Below are 24816 nucleotides of genomic sequence, written 5' to 3' on the forward strand. Positions count from 1 at the left end.
AAGAAACCAAAACTGTATCTGCATGCATTTATAAAGCCTCCGATGTGGGTTCGGGGGATTGGGATCGGGATTGAGATTGGGGATTGGAATCTTGTGCTGCCCGAGCTGACCGTCTGCCCGTCTGCCCGTTCGCTTTGGTACACTTGACTGAACAAAATGTATGGCGAGAATGCATATGATCGTACACTGGGAGAGCTCTCCTGAGAGCTCTTTGCCGCTTCATGTCGTTGTTCTTCCAGATTCCAGTGGCTTTATCTTGGGCTCGTTAATGAGATTTGCTTGTATCTGAAGCCATTCGGTAGATGCATATCAATGGGTTTCAATTAATTGTGGCGACGCTTATTAGTCATCCATCTAACAAACTAAACACGGCGCTGGCGCTACCAATCTCATCCCATCCCTTTCCCCATCCTGTTGCCTCTTTCCTTATCTTTATCCTAGAGTGGCATTGACCTCAGCCTGACCTTGGAACTTACAGCTGAAAGATCTTACGGATCATCTCAATAAAAATGCATTTTTATGGAGTTTCTAGGCCGATTCTCCGTCCACAAGGCGGCCTCCATCCTTTCATGTGGCGCTTAAAATGGCGCCTGCCTATAAATCTGAATTATATGTACATATGGGATATCTTTGATGCTGCAACTAATGGCTTAATTTGGCGGTGTACATATCGGTGTACGATCGGAGAGTGGATGGATCCTCTCTCAATGATCAACCATTGCAACCATTTTCGCCAAATTGCAGTTGTTCCTTGCTCTCTCTCTCTCTCTTCTTTTGAAGAAGGAACGGTGGAGGGGGAACGGCGGGAAGGCGCTACAAACAATAAAGGAGAACAACTATTAAGACCGCTTGAACGCCTGTCCGAAGATCCAAACAGCAACAGCAACAAAAACTACAGAAAACAAAACCTGAAACATGAAATTCCTGCGTAATTTGTAAGGAAAGGCGTGAAGAACACCAACGAAGGCAACACCTTAATTAATGTTATTAAAATGGAACGAACGACCGACGGATGGACCAACCAACCAACCAACCAACCAACCAACCGTCCGACTCTCCAACCGAACCTGAACCTCGCCTGAACCACGTATCCCGGCCCAGACCTCCTCAGCCTGTGGAAGGAAGACTCAAACCAAACCAAACTAAACCGAAAAAAAAGCAGAAGGCAAGAACGAAACCTCTGGGAGCAGTGGAAAAGAAGAAGGCAAGCGTAAGAGAATGTGGCAAAAAAGAGGGAAACGAAAGGAAAGGGATGGAGGGGGAAAAAGGGTCCGCAACTTCTTCTTTGGGCTGGTCATTCGCATTGGATCGGTCCCCGACTTTGGCTCTGAACATGCACGTTCCGGTCGCTCGGTCGATGGAGGGCCGGTCGGTGGTCAGTGTTTAGTGTACTGGAAAATAGGAGAACGGTGCGCAGGGGCTTGGCCCTGTCATGGCGGAGGAGTGCTCCATGGATTGGCACTTTCTAAATGTTTGATATACAAAATAGCAAATAGGAATAGGCCCCTGTGCGTGAGCTTCACAAGTGTTTGCTTGTACAGAGAGTAAAGCAATATAAACACATAGAAATTCGTAAGAATTGTGATTCTTCTTCTCAACATTTCAGGCCAGAAAAGCAACATTACTGGAGCATTTTTAGAGACTCATTCACGTATTCCATAATTATCTTCACTTCAAAATTTGCGTATATTTTTTAATACTTTTTACATCATTTTCGGCTTCCAAAAGTGCACACAAAGTAGCTCCCAAAGGTTCACAGTCGGAGAGACAAAATATTACCAGCCACGCTCCATAAGCAAACCACAGGGAGAGATGGGGAAAGAGAGAGAGGAGGTAGCTATATGGAGGTACAGACGGAGACTCCTGCCTCTGCTGTCAATTGTAGCTGCTCCCATCGTTCTAAGACGTTAAGGCAGATTTATCACTGGACACTCTGGAGCGCTGACTACTTGACATATTCATTAAATTTGCCACATTGTTGCCTGGGAGCCGAAGAACAGAGCGCTGGCCCAGACAAAGCAGATGATGCTCATCATTTTGACACCTTAATGCGGTAATTAGGGTTTTTTTCTTCGACCACGAATGGCTGTGGCTGCGGCGGCGGCTGCGGCTGCCGCAGATCCTTAAAAGCCGATGATCATGAGCAAATATTAACACAGAGCGTACAGAGCGCGATGCAGATCGGATCGCAGATGGACGCGCAACGCCCTGGACGCCTCCAACCGTTAACGGTTTACGGCGAATTGGCTTAAATTATTTAAAGATTACACAGACACCACACAGCCTGCCCTTGGAGAGGGCCCAACACACCACACAATAGGGGAAAAGATCATCATCCCGAGCGATCATGAATCCTTTTTCGGGTGTGAAGATTATGACACAGCAGAAAAGGGAAGACGGCGGAACGAAAACCGAAACCAAGAACCCAGAACCGAAACGGTACGAAAGTGGCAGGCGGCAATTAATTTCAAATTTTTCTCTGAGACTGTGAAGGCTCCAGCTGCCTTCAACTGCTCGAGCAGATCCAAGGGAAATTGCAGACAAATTAAGATAAATGAATTGTTTAACAGTTGCCAGGCGGCGGTGTGGAGCTCTGCGCTAATTTGACTTGTAATATGATAAATGTCGGAAAGGGTTTGGAGGTTGCATCTTCCTATACAATGTTGACATTGATCATTGATTTTTGCTGCAAAAAAAAAGCATTTTGCAGATGTTAAATGTTGGGAAATATCTTATGAATGCCGAAGAAAATTCTCTTCCTTAAAGTATATTCTTTTTCCGTATTATCGCATCCCTGAAAACATATTAGTTAATCATTAACACCCAGATCAAGTCAAAAAGAATCATCAATCAAAGTCCTGATGTCTAAATAATGCAACACTCGCACACACACACTTGCAGAAGGTTCTGTCTGTGGCACAAAGGACTACCGCACTAATTAATACTGCCGCCCCAGAAACTGATGGCCAGATCCCAGATGCGTTCGTGCCTCAGTCTCAGTCTCAGCCACAATCCCAATTCAGCTTAAGGTTCAGCTTCAACTTCAGCCACACACGACTCACGATCGCCATCTTCATCTCCATCTAAGCTAAATAAAGTTATTAAGCCTCTGGGCCAAAAAGGGAAATGTTGCAGTGCCAAAAAAAAAACAAAACATAGCGAAAAAAGATGAAAAATAAGGAAAGAAGTGGAGGGAAAGAGAGGCCCAAAACGCAGCATGTGTTAAAATTATATAGAGAGTGCGTGTGGACCGAGTGGCGATGGACCCCCCTAATGGCGATGGACTCGCACTGAACTTGGACTGCACTCTTTGGGGCCTGCCACACGAGGAGTCTCTCCGAAGGCAGAGTTAATAAAAAACACATAATTGCGTATGTTTTGGGGTCTCGGAACGGAACGGAACGGAGATCCTCCATCAGTTCCATACCCGCACACCAATCTGCTGGGCAGTGCTGTGCGCTGTGTGGCTGTGTGCAACTCAAGTGCGAAGTTCTGCGCAAACGCCAAGCGCCTGTGAAAATATGATTTTTGTTGCCATTTCGTGTTTTGCCACTTTGGAGGTCTTCATCATTTTTTCATCGACGCGTCCAACGTCGAACGTCCAACGTCCAACGTCCAACGTCCACCGTCCCTGGTGCCTCTCCAGGCTCTCGTGACTCTGGCTCTCAGTTATTGTTCGTTTGTTGGCTGCTTCTCCCGTTGTTCCTTGCCTGGATGCTGTTTGTGTGGATCTGCGTTTTTGTGTTTCCATAAAACTGACCCCATGGGCAGTGAAATTAAGTTGATTTTTAATGCAGTCATGGTGGGTATTCAAGCCAGGTGGGTCCCTTATTCCGAGTACCTCCTCCTCTCACCCAGAACTTGCTGCAATGCAGAAACGTTAGGCTGTTTGTTTCTTTGAGAAAATGTTGAGTGGGAAACTCAGATATTGAATTTAGATATTGAGCAAGTAAATGGGGAATTACCCATCTTCTAGCACTTAGAGTTTGCGGCATATTTTGAATATTTAAATGGTTCATTTAACTTCTGGAACTTACAATGGAAATACGAAAGCCGGAACTACTTAGGAGCAGAATTTAATTCATAGCTAAACATTTACGGAGCACTATAATATCACATTTGATGGCTTAACATTGATTGAAAGAATATCCTTCAGGGTCCCCAAACTAGTAGACAAATTTGATTTAGTTCTTCAAGCGTCGATCAATTAGTTATGAACTTTACATGGAATTACATTCTCTTTTTGATTTTATTATTTTTATTTTTATTTAATATTTATTGTAGAATAATCTTTATAGCCTAAAGCTGTAATCTTTTAAGTTTGGCATCGCTTCTATTACCTGTAACTATTCCTCCTCAAAACTGGAAATTCTAACCCAGTGTTACCACTGTTACAATTCCTCTTAATAGCATTCTCCCAATTAGTTGCCAGCTGTTTTCATTCAACCCGTTCACTTCCCACTCGCTCACACACTCTTCTCCTAATGTCATAATTCCAACAATAACACAAAACCCAAAATACTTCCGTCTGAAGCACACAAAACTGTGGACTCTCCACTCGTGCTCCACACACTGGACAACTGCAACCCGTTTACTTACTTCAACGTCGCCATAATAAATTTCAACTTGTCTACACCTATTTTTACAAACATTTAAAAATTATTACACAGTCTTTTTCATTATGCTGCGCCTCTGCAACCCGGACATGCCCCCCGATCCACAGACGATGCCCCATGATGCCATGAAGCCATGAAGCGACGGCTTGCCCATTGCCCATTGCCCGTTCCGGGGCCTGATGACCTTAAATTAAATGTGCAGCACATGAATTATGTAAGCTGTTTAATAAAGTGATTCCATTTGCATGCAAGAGCCCCGCACGCATGCGCAGCGGGAAGTCTTCTCTTCAGTCCACAGTCCCCAGTCCCCAGTCCCGATCTGGAGCTGCACCCCAACTTCAACAACTTACTCAGTGAGGAGTGGGCCCCGGTGCGGAGCTGGGGCAGGGAATGAAGCTGAAGGTGGACCTGGACTGGGACTGCGACTTGGACCTGGAGAGTCACTGAGCTGGACTTGGCGCAGCGCGCGCTGATTGTCGCTTAATAAAAATGGTTATTGTGTTTTACTTTTTCTTTATTTTTTCCCCCCTTGCTCTGTATGCGCTGGAGCTGGATGCTCCTCTGCAGATTGCCCAGACGGCTATTTATGTGTGGCTTTTGTAAGAATTATTAATGTAAATCTTTCATAATTTTCGTAAGAGGTGCGCGTGCGCGTGCGCGGGCTCGAAGGCGTGGAGAGAGGTGAAGAGGAGCAAGAATCCTTGGGTTTTGGAACTGCATTTACAGTGATTTATGATGCCATCTGGCAACGCTGTGTGGGCATCCTGTGCTTAAAGCTTTATCCACAAAGCTCCGAAAGCTCTTGCAGCTGAGTTCATTTGGAGTTGGCTCCACCCACACACATCGCAGGGCGTTCATTTTGTCCATGGAGTGAGCCGGGACCTGCGCAGTGGCCACCAGAGGGTTGCGATGCACTCCGGCATTCGCCGCAGCAAACAAAATGAAGTTCCCAGGATGGTATGATGGTAGGAAAAGCAGAACCCAACAATGACTGACAGCAGCAAATCAAAGTCACAGAGAGCGAGTTCTGCCATATGGCCAAATGTTTCTTGTTTCTGCTGCTGCCTCCAATGGGAGCCCCTGGCAGCACATCTGCAAATTCCTTGTGCCTCTGCGTGGTTCAGGTTCTGGCCAACTGTTGCTGCAACTTGTTGGGCTCTGTGCAGATGACGAATGCAGCGCCACATCAACGTCATAAAGCGGCACAACAATGCCTGGACAGAGGCCCCGGCCTCAGCCTCAGCCGCAGCCCCTGACTCTGCCTCATTCCAATCTCTCATCATCTCTTCTTAGGTGCCCCCCCACCATGCCATGTGAAACTCTTCTTCTGGTTGGCTGCCAGAGCCACTAAAAAGCCAAGATGGCCGCTTGAGCCAACGAGTGCTATGCACTTGAACTTTCATTTTGATGCTGATGATGATGATGACCACAACGACGACTACGACCGCGATGATGTGAATGAGCTGCTGGCTGGCTGGCCACCGAAGGGGTGCACAAAATCTGTGACTTTAAGTCTTCAAGTGTTTTGGGGCACGGTTGATGGTTGAACTTTGAATGGGGAATGGATCGAAAGAGCTGGAAATGAATGAGAAAGAAAAGTGAAGGTTGGCAAACGAAAATCTCGAAATGTGTTCGCTGGAAGGAGTACAGGTTCAGGCTATGGTTTCTCCTCTCAAGTGATAGTAAATGCTCCAGCCCTGGCAGCTGCTCCTCCCGTGCTATGTGCGTGCTGCGGTTTGTAAACCACTTGAAACAATTTTTAATTGTAATTTGCGCAAAGCAACGCCTTCCTCCAGCCCAGTCCCCGTGCCAATCCCCAGCCCGTTGACTGTTGCTAAAACTTGACATGACTGCCGCACAGGGGAACTCCGCTCCGTAGAGATAGCAGAGAGAGATGGGTGGAGTACAGAGTACAGAATACAGAAAACAGACTACGGAAGCAGCAGCAGCAGCAGCCCTCAGTGGTTGCATAGTTCAGATGGGAACATTGCTGGGATGCCAGCCGCGGCTGCGACGATGCCTGATGGCAGGAATTTTCATAGAAAGGCGCTCCCGGTATGCAGACGCGCTAGCTAAGCGAACTTTGTATGCCACCCCATTGGCTCTCTCTCACTCCCTCTCTCTCTCTCCCTCTCTCTGGCATAGGCTGCGATGGGATGAGATTTTGTAGGTGGGCCCTGGCATATCGACTGTTTAAATTTTGGGACGACAACGCAACGCAACGTGCAATTAAAATTGAAAAATTTTCCCACACATCTGCAACCGAAAATTGTATGTCGTCCAGCGAACCAGCAGAGAGCAGGAAGAGAGAAGTATGAGGAGAATGGAGGTGAGGCTGGGGCTGGTGCTGGGGCACTGTGGGGCCGTGGCCCTGCACTGATTTCTTTTTCATGTCAGAGCAATGCAAACTGTGTGCACTGATTGGAGGCCAGCGGAATTTTTCCCATACACACACCGACCGAAGCCCAACTCGAACCCAAAACCAAAATCGACAAACCCAAACCCAAACCCTTTTTACCCAGTGCCACTTTGGCCCCTGGAATGCCTCATGTTATGTTCGCTATGTCGCCGGACTTCGCTAGGGGAGTGCCACGGGAGGGGATGGACCGGGAAGCGACCGAAGAGGTGAGTGGAGAGGAGTAGCTGCCGAAGCAGAAGCTGCTCTCGAAATTACTTCGATTAATTTTCGCTTAATTTTTATGATTATTTCTTACTTCGCGGAGAAATATTTGCTTTGATGCGAAAATTTGTGTCATTTTGCGAGCTGTTTGTCGGGATTTATGGACGTTCCCGCATTTCGTTGCGAGTTAATTAAACAACAAAAAGCAGCCATAAAAATAATGAAATTCAAACGAAAATTAACTAAATTACGGGGTCCTACGGTGTAACCGTGGGCAACATCATTATAATGAATTTTTCATGGATTTTTCCTTTTAATGAGCGCAAATTGCTCTGAACTTTGGCGGGGGCACACCTGCAGCCACGACAGAGATAGATAGAGAGTGAGACAGAGAGGGATAATCTTTGGAAAATCTAGACACTGTTTTTGAGTATTTCTTTTAGATTTCAGTCCCTCAATTTGGGAATAATTGCCATAACAAGATAAGGAAGAAAACTAGTAATTAAATAACAAATGAGTCGACTTTGGAGTACTCTTAATATCAAATAAATTTCTCTAAGTTCTAAGTTTATGTTTTAAAATTAAACTCATCTTTATCCACGCATATTTAGCTCCATAAACAATCTCAATTAGTTGACATTATCAGAGTATTCCCATCGTAATATCACTTCGCCTATGAAAATGTAATAACAAAAGCAACCCCTTGATGACAGTGGCACTCGTATTCCATCAACACTTGCCCAGGACTATGGCCGTGTCCCAAAAGTACACACATTTATCCCTGTTAATATCTGTGAAATTGATCTGATTTTAATTTTAACATGATGCTTGCCCGAGGCTTACCCCCGGCACTTCCTACCCCTTTCCGTTCCGCAGGAATCCCTTTACAGTTCACTGAATATTTAGCCAACAGCAACAACAACCATTCTACCCTCTCCAAAGGGGTACCAGTACCAGTACTGCCCTGCCCGTGCACTCCCTTCCCCTGTCAGCTGTCTGAGTCTGGTTGGCTAATCCTTTCGGTAATTTATGCGCTCTCCCGGTGCCCCTTTCCAATCCTTAAAAACAGCGAAGCGCTGCCACTTACCGAACTAATCATCATGCTGATTCGCTCCTGCTCCTGCTCCTGCCCCAGATCTGGACGGACTCCTGGCTGCCCTGCCGCTGATCTCATCTCATCGCGTCACGTGTCCTCTCCTCTCCTTGCCATCATTGTTTCGGGCTGCTCTTGTTGTCGTTCCGTCGTCGTGGTTGTATTGTTTATTGTGACAATTCTTGTCAACGGTCCAAGGAAATGTCAACGGCACATTGATGGATGTTCAGCCAGACCTCAGACCCCGAGGCACAGGCACAGGCACAGACTGTTGGCTGTAGCTGTGGCTGAAGCCACCGCCAGCCAGCCAGCTGATGGTGATTCATGGCAACTGTATGCGGTAGATGAGATGGTCAAATGCTCGTTCTTTGGTTTTTTCTTCACTGTTTTTTTTTTGTGGTTTTCTTTGTGGTTTGAGGTAAAGAGTGGGGAGATGGGAGTGTGTGTGACAGTTGCATTGCATCGAGCTGTTAACGGATAATTTTTAATGAGTTTAAACATTAACCATGCCAAAAGGAATGTACACTACAGTGGAGTGCATCAGGAGCTGCCAGAAAATGAATTTCAAGTGAGTAATTTGACATTTCAAGGCGTATTTGAGCGGGAAGTGCATAGGAGAAATGTTTTTTACTACTATTTTTACTACTATCTACTCTGCACTCTTCAAAGATAACTTCCCATTTCTAATGCACAACATATTGGCAGTGCAACAGCCTCGTAGAACAGCTGGCAACAAGTGTGTGGCCGCTCGCGTGAATCCTTTGAAGTGTAACAAGTAGCAAGGAAAAGTCAAAGAGGGTTAAGTTCACACACACACGGAGTCAAATGGAAAATAAAAGAAAAACTGACAGCCTAAACGACCCATATTTTGAGTCACTCCCCTGATGCTGCGACTGGTCCTTGAACTAACCAAGGAAGCAGCCGTGAATCAATTGCCCTGGCCTTTGTTTTTTGCCGCCAGCCTATATAGAAATTAGCATATTTCAAAGGCAAACAACAACAGAAAAAAAGACTCCAACAACAAAGGAACGAAATTGCAATAATTGGAGTCCTTGAGAGCACAACAATGGGAAGGAAGGAAGAGAGAGAGAGAGAGAGTGGCAGAGCCAGGATGGGGCGAGGCAGTGCACCAGTTTCACTTTTGTTGTGTGTTAACCCTTTGATGTTCAGCAGAAGTGGCACTCGGTCGTGTGTCCTTGCCACAAGAACAACAGAGAACAACACGTGGAGAGTGGCAAACACCCCGCATCGGGATGTGGGCAACAGGGAGCTGCTTAATCAGCCTTTAAAGGGCACCAGGAACCAGAAACCAGGACAGGTGTCAAGCTCAAAGGTTAAATCTTTAATCAATGAAATGCAACACAAACATATCCCGATCCCAGGCATGACTATTCCAATGTGTTAATTGGACCAAACATGGAGGGCAGGAAAGGAAACACTCTCGCATGCGATAAATGCACGAGAATGAGCAGCCCTGCCTCAATATATCCGTGGGCACATGTACGTGCAAAGGTGTGTCTATCCTTTGATGTGCTTCTACTTTCGCCAGCCAGTCGCTGAGCAGGCAGGACACCAGCCAGGACACGTCTAAAAATCGCAATCACCCCAAGCAAAGCCACGCGCACGCATCCCCATCAGCCATCTCCAGCCATACCCCCGTGCCGCATCCGTCCGCAGTTGCCAGCCGAAGCAAAATGCACACAGGACGATGCCGAGGACGAGGATAACGAGTACGACGATGTCGATGCCGATAACGACGAAGCCTGCCTGCTTCTGTTTCAAATATTTCAAATTTAATTTGCATTTAGAGGCTGGATGGCTCAACGCTCGTTTCATAGTCGCGCGACTCGCTTCCCTGACAGGACGTTCGTGTCCTGTGTCATCCGTGCTAGGGAAATATATCCACATAAAACAATAATTATTCTATAATTGCAAAATTACAAAACCAATTTACATAAAAACATATAAACAAAATATAATATTTTACACCAAAAAATCAACGAAATATTTAAATACAATTTCAATTTAAGAATTGAAACATTTCCAGGTGCGCTGGATAAGTTTTTGTTAATTTAAAATGTTATTAAAACATTAAACAAACGCTGAACATTATTTAAGTTTAATAACTTAGAATCAAGACCAAAAAACAAAAACTATTTTTAGCTATGAAGCCATCTATAAAATAAATAAAACTCTTAACTTATTTATATTATTTTAAAATTTCAATGTTATGTGTGAGAAGAAGAAAAATTAATTTCAAAAATATTACAATCAATAACACGAAGTTTTTATTAATAACAAACACTTAAATAAATGAATAAACATTCTTTAAAATCATCATAAAATATATCTACTATAATGTAAGAAAAATTAAGGAATATTATATTTAACGTTAAAAAATTACCTGATGAGATATTTTTCATAAGAACTTTTCTTAATTTTATTAAACCACTTTAAAATAAAAGATTTCCAAAGACATTCGCAAATTGCAGAGGAACATTTAAAGGCATTTAAATTCTGCCAAATGTAAACAATTTTTCTGCCTAACCAAACCAACAGCAACTCGAAATCCAATCAAATAAAAATAATAGCCGCCATTCGCTGGTCATTTGCCACACACTAAGAAATAACTTTCCCAACAAAAACCACAAATCGAATCGAACCCCGAAAGCAAACCACACAGAAGCAGAAGCGGACAACAATAAGAGGGGTTGATAGAGGGGGGGAAAAACTATGAAATGAAGCAGAACCAACAAGAATCCAAAACTTGTATTGCAGGCCAATCGTACAAGCCCAGTCTCCTCTCGTTACCCACCAGAAAACGATTGTAAATGAACAAAACAAATGAAAAAATAACGAATGTAACGACAAAGATTACGAGAAAACGATTTTGCAAGCCAGCCAGTAGCTGGAGAGCGGAGCTCAAAGTTGAAAGCCCAGAGAGGCAGTGGCAAAGGCAAAGGCAAAGACAAAATAGATCGGTGAATGTTCAGTCTCCAAATGTCTATGATGAAGAGGTGGCAAATCACAAAATATGTTGAAAAAAAGTGTGCAAAAATAAAAGGAAAGAAAACCCTCTGAGGAATGTGTGTTCATAAAGCTAATTTCCAGCAAGTGAATTCCATTTAGTGAATAATTGAAAATGTGTAAGAATTAGCAACTCAGAAAAGAAGAACAAGTTCGATGGAACATTTTCCGTAAATAACAAAAGGAGTGATAAACTGTGCAATATTTAAAATCTCGTTAAGAACAAAGAATTTGCAAATAGATTTATAATTTTAATCAAAACTTCTTTCAACTCCCCGCAGAGAATCAATCTCCAATAATATCCAACAATTACTTCAAAAAAAATTAAAATAAAAATGTAAACAATCTAAAAGAAAAATCCATAAGGAAATTGTTCAAGATAATTCAAATGTGCTCAACAAAATGTTTCCTGATGCCTGGCCTCAGCAAACGAATACATCAGCCGACCCAACAGCAAGCCGAGCAGCGACAACAGCAACAATTGAGAGCAGTGATAAATTGATTAACAGAAATGTTGCACAATTAAACATTTGGCTACAATTGTATGAAAATTTATGCAAATCAAAGCCGAGCGATGACTGTGTGGCAAGAAGCAACAATCAAAGGCCACCACCAGAAGCAGCAGCAGCAGCAGCAGAAACCGAAACAACAGCAACAAGAGGCAGGAAATACCAACAGCAGCAACACAAACCACACCATCGTGGTTGGCACACAAGCCGCAACGCGTCATTGCAATTTGCATTTAATTGTTGTGATTATCTTGGCCTGCTGCACACGCTGGTAAGTACGAAGTGGCTGGAAGCTAGAGCAGCTCTCACACGTCCCATCTAAGACCGTATCCATCACAATTTACAATTTACGAGTATGTAAAGCACAACTCCCGAGTGTAAATAGCCTGTCAACAAATTAACTTCAAGCTTCAAGCTCATTACCCCATGTTATATTGTGTGTTGCTGTTGCTGCTGCTGCTGGTTTGGTGGCGAGTTAATTAATTAAACGACATGCTCCAGCAACAGCAGCAACAATCAGCGACTAGGGGTTAATGTTGCTGTTGCAGCGACAACAAATTAATCAATTGCTGAGGGGGCTGCCGCTGATGCTGCTCCGTCCGTAGGCTGGAGAGAAACAGCTGTCAGTGCTAGGTGTTGGCATAATTAATATTGATCTAGTGATAGGTTTGGGAAATTAAGCTTACCTAATTGTACTTGATTAGCACGAGATTGTTGCGGTCATGGTGGCGCGCAGACTGTCTGCACCTTCACACATGATTCTCCGACATGGGAAGGGCATTTGGGATGGGAACTGAAAGAAGGGCTTTCAGGAAATTTAGGCCAGCAGCTACCTGTGTGAAACCATCAAGAATACCGAATTTTAGTTACTAAAGAATTGTTGTAAAATAAATAGTTTAGGATTGGGGAAATCGATTCAACTTTTTGAGATACCACGGAGAAAAATCAGGGAATATAGAATTTAGAAATGGGAATAAGGTAAAATAATTAATTTAACAGCCCTCAACATGCATCAGTTATGGGACTAGAATAAAGTCATAATTATGAAATATTTCTATAAATTCTCACTATTTAAAATAGGATTAGATATAATATTTAAAAAATATCAATTTAATAGAAATCAGGCAGATAGATTTGTATTCAATTCATTTTTAAATGGGATGATGAGTTCTCCGCAAATTCTCTCTCTCGCAAAATCTCTTAAGAAAAGCTTACCACAATCCCAACAAAAAATGGTAACTTGCGCGTTAGCAAAACGCCATTTTGGAACGCAGAAAAGCGAACAAAAAAAAATTGCCAAAGGCTTCCTCAGTAGACTGCTCAATCCGCAGTAGATGATTGGACTGTGACTCTGGCTGGTGCCCCCCTCTGTACTTGCATTACTGCTCGTAGTGGGGGTACCAGGGGGGCCCCTACACACAATTGAGCTGATTTCAATTGCAGGGTGGTCCCTGGTACTCAAGTTTTATAATGCGCCTGGGCCGCTGTCAATCCGTGTCTCAGTCCTGGGCCTCAGCTCTCGGTGTGCTCGGTGCGCAGTCAGTCAGGCGGAGCAGGGCGATGTCTGTCCGGACCGGACTGCCGCCTGCCTGCCTGCCTGCATTGCTGCCTGCCTGACTGGTTGCCTCGCCTAGTAGTTGCAGCTTGTTAATCTCGTTACTCGTGTTCCTCTTGTTGTTGTTGTTGTTGCTGTTGTTGCATGGGGTTGTCAACATACTTTTTGCACTGCTTGTTGACAACGGCGCAGTGAACGTACGTTGCAGGCAGAGATGCAACGAGCGAGCGAGCGAACGTTGCAGTCAACTCGAGACGGTAAAAATGCAGGCTGAAGCTGAGGCTGAGGCTGAAGCTGCAGCTGAAGTGCAGCCTGCAATTCGTTGGCATCGTCATCGTCATCCACCTCCTTGTAGTTGCAACGTCATAATTGCAACGCATAATGAGGCGCAGACACACACACATCCGAGCACGAGTCAGGTGTTGGTGCACCACAATTTGGCCGTTTGAAATGCAAATGAATTGTCAAGCTGCCACGCCTCTTGCTGCCTCGGGCCACTGCAGTTGCAACTTAATTGGGTGCATCCACACACAAGCTGCCACAGCCAGGATTTCACACGTTCAAGTGTCCTCCAGCGTATCCTGGCGTATGCGCAGCCCGCACCGCTGCTACTTTGCCAGTCTCTTCAGCAACGCATCGGCCATGTTCCCGCACAGCAAACATAATTTATAAATAGGAAATAAATGCACTACACACTCGCCAGTTTATTGTTACACTTTTCAAACAAATATTAAGGAAACTCAAAGATCATTCTTGAAATTTAAATTCAAAGATCTTTCTGCGCGTGAATCATTTTGACTTTCGCTGGAAAAATAAATCTGCCAGAGGAATGCGATAATTTGATTTAATTACTTGAAGTCTCCTTCTTTGGGGAGGCATGGAGATGAAATATTTCGAGTCGCAGCCTGCTGCCAGGTCACCCTGTTTAGTCGGATTGGATCAAAGACATTCCTAGCTGTTGCTGTGGTCGCCCCGCTCCCCCCGTTCCCCCCGACTGCTGCTGAGGAATGTCTCCAGCAAAGTTATCTACCCAGTCTGAAATGCTTCAATCTCTGTCCGTCCGCCTGTCCGCCTGTCTGTCTGTCTGTATCTGCATCTCTTGCTACGTATTTGGGAAACATTGTTTTACTGGCTGAGGTCTATGGCTATTGGTCATGTCTGTGTGTTCGGCTTATGCCTTCAGCGAACTACACAAAAATCCTTGATTTATGCATGGGCTACCGTTTGACAGACTCCAAAGACCGAGCCAGAAACGAAAGAGTTTCGGGTCTACTCTGGCGGCGCCTATTAAAGCCTCAAACTTTTTATGGCATTTCAATAGAACTCGCGAGCGTGAGAAAGGACTGCAGCAGCAGTTCAAGTTATGAAAATCAAAATGAAATTTAAAGTTTTTATCTCGAAAGCCCCAACACTTTGGGTCTGATAAGCAAACGGAACGTCTTTCGAGTTCGCATGGGGAACGGCGCGCAGATCGATAAATTTTATAAGCGAATCAATTGCATTGCTATCGCATCGCGTGAAATACGCATAACTCAGGCCGCAGGATCGCTGGAGCTCTGGGAACTGGATTGTCCGATTGGAGCTGCTGAAATGCATGACTCAGAGGACGCGACGGCGGCCTGCCTCATTCACTTTGTGTGTTTCTGTGTTGCTTATCAGTTTTATTGAAGTCGGCAAATGGCACTGGCACTGCCATTGGCAATGGTAACTAAAAGCCATATGCTTTATAAAGCTGTTAACAAAATGTGCATCAGTTTAAATTCTTTATCGGACGGAGATGTCTGGCTGTCTGGATGGTGGACGGGCCGGGGCGAATGCCCAGCATTGCATTGCGAGTGTATTCGTATCTCGGAAACGTCAGCCAATTAAAATGCATTTTGCCTGTAGCATTTCCACTTTTTATCATCTCGTTTTCTACCCTGTTGATATTTCTTTTACTCTTATAAATTGCAGTTTTGTTTGCTTGATTAGCAAATGATGATAATAGGCTGTGTGCAGGGACAGAGAGAGAGCGAGAGAGATGGGAGTGGTAAGCTGGCAAAAGCCAACTTTTTAGCGACAAATTGAACCTGCTCTGCGAATCTGTTGGCATCTGTGCTGGCCAGACAAACGGCTGCAGCTGCTGATGCTCCTGGCCGTGAATGGCATACAAATGATGCCCAATGCTGATGAGGATCTCTAAATCTTCGGCTCGTAGGACGTGTGTGAAAATGGCACGTTTCTACATTTGAGGCAGTGTTTCGGTGCGACGTGCCACAATTAACCCCCAGCGGGGAGTGTGGCGCGGGCAGGCGGCTGCGGCAGTTTAGGCATTAAGAAAATATACATTTACAAAACGAAGAAGGCAGACGCCATCGAGCATCACGTATACGCCCGGTGTTCCTCCCCGACCGACCAGCCAAAACTGCGTGTCGTAGATCAACGTAGCGATGCGATGTGCTGCGATGCAATGTGCGATGTGGCAATGGTCTGAGATCCCAGCCACAGCCACAGCCAGCGAGACTGCCACAGACTCGATGAAGTTGTCCAACGTCAACTGGCACTCACTCAAGCGCACACCACACACACCACACACACACACACACACTCAAGAAACTCGTATCTGTATCTCTGGCCCAAGATCTGAACACCTCAACTCAGCTCAGCTCAACCCAATCTGACCTTGAATGCCATGGCGCGCTCTTAAATGAGTTCAGACCCACAGAGACCTGGGAATATAATTTACAGTACAGACCCCTTTGGTCTATTTCATATTTAAAAGAACGAAGCAAACAATTTTTGGAAGCTTCTTGCGACGGATGATGAGGCAGTGATTCATCGCTCAGCGATTTTGAAAAAGATTTATGACAAAGTTGGCCACAGAAATTATATTTTCAGCTACTGTCTGTCTACGGTCTTTGGGGTTCGTGTCTGCCCGATTTAATCTGTTGAAGCAAATTTAATTTCAAATCTAGTGAATCCAAAATACAACAAAAAGTAAATAAATAAAATTAAATTAGTTTACTCTCGGAGTGTTTTTGGGGTTTGTGTCTTGTCTGCGGTTTGTGTGCCCCGAACCTCAAGGTTAATTACTTTCGTTGGCTCCAGTTTTTGGTTCGGGTTTAATTGCCAACTGCGGTGGCTGTAATTAAAATTTGATTGGAATTTAAATTCTCAGCAATGCTTGAGCTTTGCCAAGATGGAGGGGAGGCTGAAGCATGGGAAACATTCTCTGATCTTATAAAATCTGACAATTTCTTTATCTTCCAGGCTCTATGGCTTACCCGATGGTCGTGCCACCTGCCGTTCAGTGCCTGGTCTCACCAAGGATCAAGTGGAGCTCTGCTACAAGGCGAGTGATGTGACAGCAGCAGCGCTCGAAGGACTCGATATGGCCATACGTGAATGTCAAATACAGGTGCAAAATCTCTACCGAAAAGCATTCTCCGTAGCATACTTACAAGGCCCTACAAATGCTCACATATTTATTGAATGTTTTCTCTCTTGAACAGTTTCAATGGCATCGCTGGAACTGCTCATCGCTGAGCACAAAGAGCCGCAATCCGCATGCCTCCAATCTGCTGAAGAAAGGTAAGCAAAGGAGGAGCGACAGTTCCCAGGTTCTGGAGCTGGCCGCCTCTGGTAGCCATGGCCAAAAGCCATTAAGCTGACACTAAAATGTGCAGTAAGCGTGGCTCAGCTTTCACGCAAACAAAATCGCTTTATGGCCAAAGTCAACTCCGCCAACTGTCAACGGGTTTTGCGGTGGAGAGTCGAGTGGGGGCCAGGGGAGTGGACACATTGTCGGCCCACACGCAAACCGCTAGGCAAAGAGTCTAATTAAAATTGCCCATAGCGGGTAGACATTTGGTCAAGCAGACAATGTCCAAAGCTATTAACCGTCGCATTATTAGACACGACATGGCATAAAAGCCACAGCAGGAGCATCTACAGTTTCTAATGCCCCCACAACGATCCCGGACTAGATCAAATTTCTATGTTTTTGCCAGTAGGAGTGTTGACTGAGACTGCGACTTGGACTGCGACTTGGGCTTGGGCTTGGGCTTGGGGTCCAGTCCATCGTTTTGTCACAGTCCGGTGCATCTGAAACGGCGGCGATACGAACTTTGACTTTGATATCTTAATCTGTCCTCGAGGCATTGTATTACGAGTGGCTCTCTGGCGAACCTCTGCTGCCTGTTGCCTACGCGGCGTGTGCCTTATGACGGACAGATCTCACACACTCACCCGTGGCGTTGCGACATCGCGAACGGTGGGGGCATCTACAAAGAGCTTGCCGCATTCTAAGCCGCTTTTGTTGGCCAAGCAACAAGTAGCGGTAACCCTGATCACAGGCGCCGATCTCTCTATCTAGTTTTGTGCAAAGTTGCAAAGCTTTCTGCTTTAGCGCTTACATTTCTAGCAGACTTTTGCCATGACTCACCGAAGGGTACAGTGGCAAGGGGAGACTGTACGAAGTTTGTTTTACCTGAAGATTGCACTCTATTAATTATATGGAACTTAAGCAATTACTCAGATTGTTTGACATAATTAATTACGATTTTTCTAGATATTTTTGGAAATTATTTCTTTTCAAAAGTAACAAAAACTTACGATAAAAGTTCAGCATTGTATTTTTTGCAACCCAATTTCGCCAGAATTGGCTTATGCTCAATGGAGAATGGAATCTGGAATCAATGTAGAACTTATTCTTTAGGAGTTTATTGTTATCATTGTGCCCATTATCATTGTACTGCTGTGACTCCCCTCTTGCTGTGGACATTCAGTATAAATCAGGGCTCGGCACCCATACAATTAACGAGCCGTTTTTGCGTTTGTGTGTGAAGACGCATGCAAAACGGAACATTGGTATTGGTACGAATCACTGTAATACGCTTGTACGTGAGGGCAGCGCAGCAGCAGCGCCTTGTCCCGCACCCATGGGATAGGGCCGTGCCGATCCCTGGTATAAATGTATCGACTGCTGCCCCAGCTAAGTTCAGTTAACTTTTATCTCTTAGCCTCTCAAGTTCTCAACATCCCAGCATGAAGCTCCTGCTGATCCTGCTAGTGTTTGCTGCTCTTGCAGCCAGCTCTCTGGGCGTGGGTCTGGGTCCAAAAATCGGTCTGTCTCCTTGAGTTTTCCTTCTTTTCTGTCACTGAAGAGTATCACTCGATCCCCACAGATGTCTGTGAACTACCGCATTCCCAGCGAGGACTTTGCAGGGCTGCCATGCGCCGCTGGTCTTACGATGCGGCGAACAGGGTTTGCACTAGGTTCATCTGGGGCGGCTGCGGTGGCAACGAAAATCGTTTCGAATCCCAGCGTGAGTGTGAGGCACTCTACACAAACAAATTATTTTCCTCTATCTATCAATACCTTCTGAATATATCATCAAAGTCTGACTATATTTCCTCCAAAGTGTCATCTTGTACTACAAATTTGTAGCCACTATTATTACAACTAGCCAACTACAAACTCTTCCTCTGCAACTCTGTAATCCCTCAGCATCCAGAACTCCATTAAAACGCATAAATTGCCACTTAATGGTAGAGGAATTTGCCACTTCTATGCGCATGTTTTGCTGTCCCTAAACAGAATGCTTCATTAGTTAAATTATGCATCATGCGATTGCTGTAAAAATAACAACAAAAGAAGAGGGGAGCCAAAGGAAAGGAAAATACAATGGAAAGCGCTCAAAATGGCGGCATGGCAATCCAGATGCAAACGATATACGAGTACGAGTGTATGGCTGACGTTGTTCAAGAGATTTCTCACAAATTTCAATGCGACATTCGGACAAGAGCAAACAGGAGCCACGGAAGAGACTTCTGAAGTAAAAGGGAAAGGCTTGAGGACAGCGGCTTGAGGACTGAGAGCTGAGAGCTGAGAGCTGGTGCTCATCTCGTTTCGGTCTGGCCGTAAAGTCCGGCGTAATTTATTTGCATTCATCGTATAAATTATATTGTAAGCAAACCACTTCATTCAATTTCAATTTAAAAAATTGTTATCTCCGTTGACGGATGCTGCCGCAGCCGCTGACAACGTACAGGGGGAAAGGGGAATGGGAGCGGGAACGGGAACGGGAACGAATGGGCTGGAAGACAGCCATGGGAGCGGATCGAATACGGATGCACACAATCCCATTCCCGTCCCAACATTGTCATTGTCATTGTCATTGTCGTTGGCTGGGCCAGCAGCCAGTCAGTGATGTGATTATGTTTGGAGGCTGTGGCTGAGGCTGAGGCTGAGGAATCTTTTGGCCAGCAATAAGTATTAGTGGTTCTGGTGCTTCATTTGTGCCCACAAATACTTCCATTACAGCAAATTCTGTGCATATTATTTGCATTTGGCGCTGATGCCGCCACAATCTTGAGTGGGCCATCATGATCGGTCCAAATGCCAGACAGAAACGCGCAGGTTAAAGTTAAAGTTAAAGTTAACAACATTGCCAGAAAACAATGCTAAACCATAAATCTCCAAATGCATGCCACACCAGCAGCACTTCCAAGTAACTCTCGACTAGCCTTCAGCCAATATCGAATATGGTAAACGCAGGCTTATGTCACCGACATGTCTGAGGATCGTACGTCTGTCCCAGTGTACCAATGTCCAATGTCCCACTGTCCAATGTCCACTGTCCGTTTGTCAACCCGCCCGTTTCGTGCGTCCATTAAATAAGGAAGGAACTGCACATAACGAGAGTCAATATTGACAGGCAACAGCAACGCGTGCAGCGACGACGAGGTACGACTTATAAGGGCACAAAAGGCAGCCACAAAGTCAGGGATCGATGGACAGAGATCGGGCCAGCGATCGCTTCGAGCAAACCAAGTGAAACGAAACAAATCAAGTCGCCGAGTCGAGCCGAGTCCGCGCACAATGACTGACAATCGAAACGGCGCACGGACAGGTCAACTATTTTGCATACATACTCGTATCTACTATAACTTATGGAACTCGTCGATCGTCGATCGTCGTTGAGAGATCGTCGTTGCAGATCGCTGATCTTGGTTGCTGTTGAGGCTGCTGCTGCTGCTGCTGCTACCATGCATTATTGTCAATCAACTGAGGATGGGGCATGAGGCACAAAAGTAGTAAAAGGATTACGTACGACTGAAGATCGACGATCGACCTTTATCTTCGGGCAGTTCTCTCTCTCTCTCTACCGCTCTCTCTGTGTGTTTCTCTCTGGGTTCCAGCCAAATGCATGTGACAACAAGCGAGCGACGTATGTCGCAAACAATTACTTGGGATTGCAACACACGGCAGACAACGAGACATTGGAGACAGGGTACTCTGTAGACTGTAGACGTGGTCGCCACAGAGACAGGTCGCCAAGCCAAGCCAGTGTCCAGTTCAGCCTCTCCTCGATCGCTTTTTGTGGCCAATTTATGCGCAAGAGAGAGAGAGCGAGACCCCAAGGCATTGTCAAATGTAACTGTTGGCAATGATGTGATTTGGATTTGCAAATGGCTCGACGAGGGGCAAGACAAAGCGTGCATAAATCAAGTCCGTGATCAGCGATCAGCGATCAGCAATCACAAGTTGGCAGAGATCCGCACAGATGAAGGGGAAGAGCAGAAGCTGAGCTGGTCTTGGGGTGGGGTGGACTTTTGGCGAGGCTACTGTTCCTACTGATGCATTGATTGATGGCGTCTTAATCGTCAATCAAATGCGCGCTATACATACATACAATTTCCCATTGCACTTGCACCTTCGATTGCAGTTTGCAACGATCGATGGATGGATGGATCGATGGATCGGTGGATCGGTGGATCGCTGGATCCGGATTGGTACGACAACTTGTCACAACATTGACATTTGCATTCGTGCGCATCCCGAGCTGAGTGACGGACTGGCCGGCTTGACTGACTGATTGTTTGACAGCTGAGGCGGAGCAGAGGAGTGTCCGTCCGGGGGCCCGCCCGAGAATGATGCAAGCCTGTCACATTGACATATGTACTGTCGCTCTCGTCGCTGGTCTCTGGTCTCTTGTTTGGGCTCTGATCTGGGATTGAATTGAGTTTGGTTTTATGCAAAGTGGCGCTGACAATTTGCATGTCAATCGCTTGACAAATGTTGCCAACTTTGGGGCCACTCATGGCCATGTCGGCCATGATTAACGTCAACTTTTTGACAGCCATTTGACAGCTGCTGTTGCTTTTGCTGCATAAGGCATTTCAAATATCAAATCTCCTTCTCTATCTACCTCTCCCCCCTCTGTGTCTCTCTTGTGGGTGTGGATACGGTGGACACAGCGCACTCGTGCGGCACACTGCACTGCATCATTAAAAACGATCTGGTGGCCTGGTTGAACGCTTGTCCAGACCATGTCAAAGTCGAAATGCCGCTGAAATTCCCAGAGCGGCCCACCGCTGCTTCGAATGCAGCGTTAAAAATAACACCGCATAAATTGCGATAGTTTCCCCCCAATCCAATCCAATCCAATCCAATCGAATGATTCCCCAGGGGTAGAAGCGTCTACCACTTTATGGCCATCATGAAGAAACATTTCTTTGCTTTTAGGCTACAGGGAGAGCGCGTTTGCTTTTGCCATTTCGGCTGCCGGGGTGGCCCACAGCGTGGCGAGGGCCTGCAGTCAAGGCCGTTTGATGTCCTGCGGCTGTGATCCGACCATCAATCGGAAGACCCTCAACAAGAACCTCCGCCAGTCGCTGGACAAGGAGAAGAAGCAATTCTTGCAGTACTTGGAGACCAACCAGATTCTAACGCCCGAGGAGGAAAAGAAGTACGAGCGCTCGAAGATCGCCAGCCGCTGGAAGTGGGGCGGCTGCTCCCACAACATGGACTTTGGTGTCGAGTACTCCAAGCTCTTTCTCGACTGCCGCGAGAAGGCGGGCGACATCCAGTCGAAGATCAATCTGCACAACAATCATGCAGGCAGAGTGGTGAGTCCATTCAACATTCCAGCATTCCATTTTCCATATTCCTAATCTCCCATGCCTTTCCAGGCCGTTTCGAATAACATGGAGTTCCGCTGCAAGTGCCACGGCATGTCCGGCAGCTGTCAGCTGAAGACCTGCTGGAAGTCCGCCCCCGACTTCCATGTTGTCGGCAAGGTGCTGAAGCATCAGTTCCGCAAGGCCATACTCGTGGATCAGTCGAATCTGGGTAACGGCGAGCCGGTCGTTGTGCTGAAGCGTTCCCGCAACAAAAAGTCAAACAGTGGCAGCAGCTCCGGCTCCTCGTCCTCCGACATGGATGCCGTCGATGCGTCTGGCACGCTCGATGGCCCGGCGGGCGATCACGGGACGAGGCGGCACGAGGATCTCGGCTCGGAGCGTGGCACGCGTCAGCCAAACTCTGATAAAAATGCGGCACGAATGGCACGCAAGCTGGAGACATCCCTGTTCTACTATCAGCGCTCGCCCAACTTTTGTGAGCGGGATCTGGGAGCAGATATACAGGGTGAGCCAGCACATTGTCTTATTGAACATTATTTCTCCACGGCAGCTGGCGAGCTCTTTCGCCGGTCAAAAACAAGTCGATAGAAAGTGAGTGCGTTAATGATGACGAGATAAAGATTTACAGTTAAAGACAGGCGAACCAAATTGCCCGTGCCCTAATGCAAGCGGGAGAGAGATCGAAAGAAGCGAGGGAGAGCGTAAGAACAGTTTGGGGCTGCTGCTAAAGAGAAGAGCGCGAGAGAAGTACAGCAACGAAGAAGGCGGGATAGATAGACGAGAGAACGGCCGCTGTGCGCGTAAACTTATGCAATTGACAATGCATGCATATGTACATGCGTACATACATACATACATACATATGTTCATTCATACATATGTACGTGTGTGCAGTTTGCAGTGCAAAGAATAAACAGTTAATGTGGCTTCACGCTAGGCTGCGCCACTATGAATGAGCCGATTTAGATGAAACTTGGAGACGTTGAATGGAAATATTAGGCTGACAAACCCGACAACTCCCATTACCCATTAGTTGCTTAATTTGCAGTTTTGTTGTCGTCAAATTCGGTTCAACTAATTAAAAATGATTTATAGATACGACTCGAGCGATAAATTTGATTTGGCTCTAATAAATAAATCACAAATGCAAATTAACAGCAACCGCAGCAGCAGCAGCAGCAGCAAAAATGCAGCAACAAAAAGCAAAAAAAAAAAGGAAAACGATTTATAAACGAGCTACCAAAACATGCCACATAACTCAGCAAAAACAAAAGCAACAACAGCAAAATGTTGCGACCCACAGACAGCGACGACCCATGCGCCGCACAGCAGCCTCAGACTCAGCATTTCAGCTCCATCTCGGATCAACTTGGATCAACGCTGATCTGCTGAGATCTGGCTCGGGTTTTGGGGCTCGGCTCGGCACGTCCACATCTAACTGCCACTTGCAATTTTTGTTGGCCATTTTTGCTGTTGACACATTTGCAAATTATCAAAGGCCGCTCCACGCCGGGGAAACAGTTTAAAAGTGTTAATTACGACGCAAATTTATAATTAATCGTCGTCCGAGCTCCAGCTCCAGCCCCTTTGGGCGTTTTGATTCATGTGCCCCGTGTGCCAAGTCGTGTCGTGTCTAGGCAAATGATGGCAATTAACGTTGGCAATTATCGTCCGTACAACAATTATGATACTTTGTTTATAGGCCTTAGTTTAATAGTTTATTTATGGAGTTTTAATAGTCGCTCGCCTGCAGCGACGGAGCTGTCACTTAATCAAAATGTAATGAAAGCAAAATAAAAGATAGAAATGACAACTATTATCATATAAGAATTATATTAAGTGAAAGTGCACTTCGTAAGAGAAATTTATGAGAGTCCTTTCACTTAGGAAACTTTTTAACCAAACCTTTCTAACTTCCTCCACTTTCTTGCATTATCTGTTCAATTCCAGGCACAGTGGGTCGCAAATGCAATCGCAATACAACAACCAGCGATGGGTGCGCCTCCCTCTGCTGTGGTCGTGGCCACAGCCAAATCATCGAGCGACGTGCCGAGCGTTGCCACTGTAAATTTCAATGGTGCTGTAGCGTGGAGTGCGAGGAGTGCCACGTGGAGGAGTGGATTAGTATATGCAATTGAGAAGGACAACCGATCGCCCCAGCGATCACATAAGAAAAGACTTTTCTTCAATCTAAACAAAACAAAACTTAACACGAATCAGTATTAAACAATAAAGAATATGTTATAGGGCCACCATAAAACAGAAAACGATAATTGAAATGTGTAAATTCAATGATTAGTTTAGCAATCTCAAGACATATTGAAATATATAAATATATTTTGTAAATACAAATAATAAGATGCATAATTAGTCTGTCAATCAGCTGAGTTTCAATCGGTTTTCCAGCTTTTCCCCCACGTTTTGTTGTTTTGGTCTGCACGTGAATGTCGGCAATGCTAATTGAATTAGTCGACTAAATAGTTGCCCAA

General features: G+C 45.5%; 1 protein-coding gene across 1 annotated transcript; it reads left to right on the plus strand.

Annotated features, from left to right (window-relative positions):
• Positions 1-11713: 11713 nt before the first annotated feature.
• Positions 11714-24560, plus strand: LOC117900550 (protein Wnt-10b). Its single transcript, XM_034810953.1, has 6 exons — positions 11714-12136; positions 16670-16817; positions 16912-16990; positions 21930-22312; positions 22376-22832; positions 24278-24560. The coding sequence occupies exons 1-6, from the start codon at positions 11901-11903 to the stop codon at positions 24463-24465; spliced, it is 1491 nt and encodes a 496-aa protein (XP_034666844.1). The 5' UTR covers positions 11714-11900; the 3' UTR covers positions 24466-24560.
• Positions 24561-24816: the final 256 nt, after the last annotated feature.

Source organism: Drosophila subobscura, chromosome U (assembly GCF_008121235.1).
Source record: "Drosophila subobscura isolate 14011-0131.10 chromosome U, UCBerk_Dsub_1.0, whole genome shotgun sequence".
Lineage (NCBI taxonomy): Eukaryota > Metazoa > Arthropoda > Insecta > Diptera > Drosophilidae > Drosophila > Drosophila subobscura.

Coding starts and splice junctions, on each gene's coding strand:
- LOC117900550 (XM_034810953.1), top strand. CDS start 11,901: ATGAAAATTTATGCAAATCAAAGCCGAGCGATGACTGTGTGGCAAGAA. Junction 16,818..16,911: donor TACGTGAATGTCAAATACAG/GTGCAAAATCTC, acceptor TCTCTTGAACAG/TTTCAATGGCATCGCTGGAA. Junction 22,313..22,375: donor ACAATCATGCAGGCAGAGTG/GTGAGTCCATTC, acceptor ATGCCTTTCCAG/GCCGTTTCGAATAACATGGA.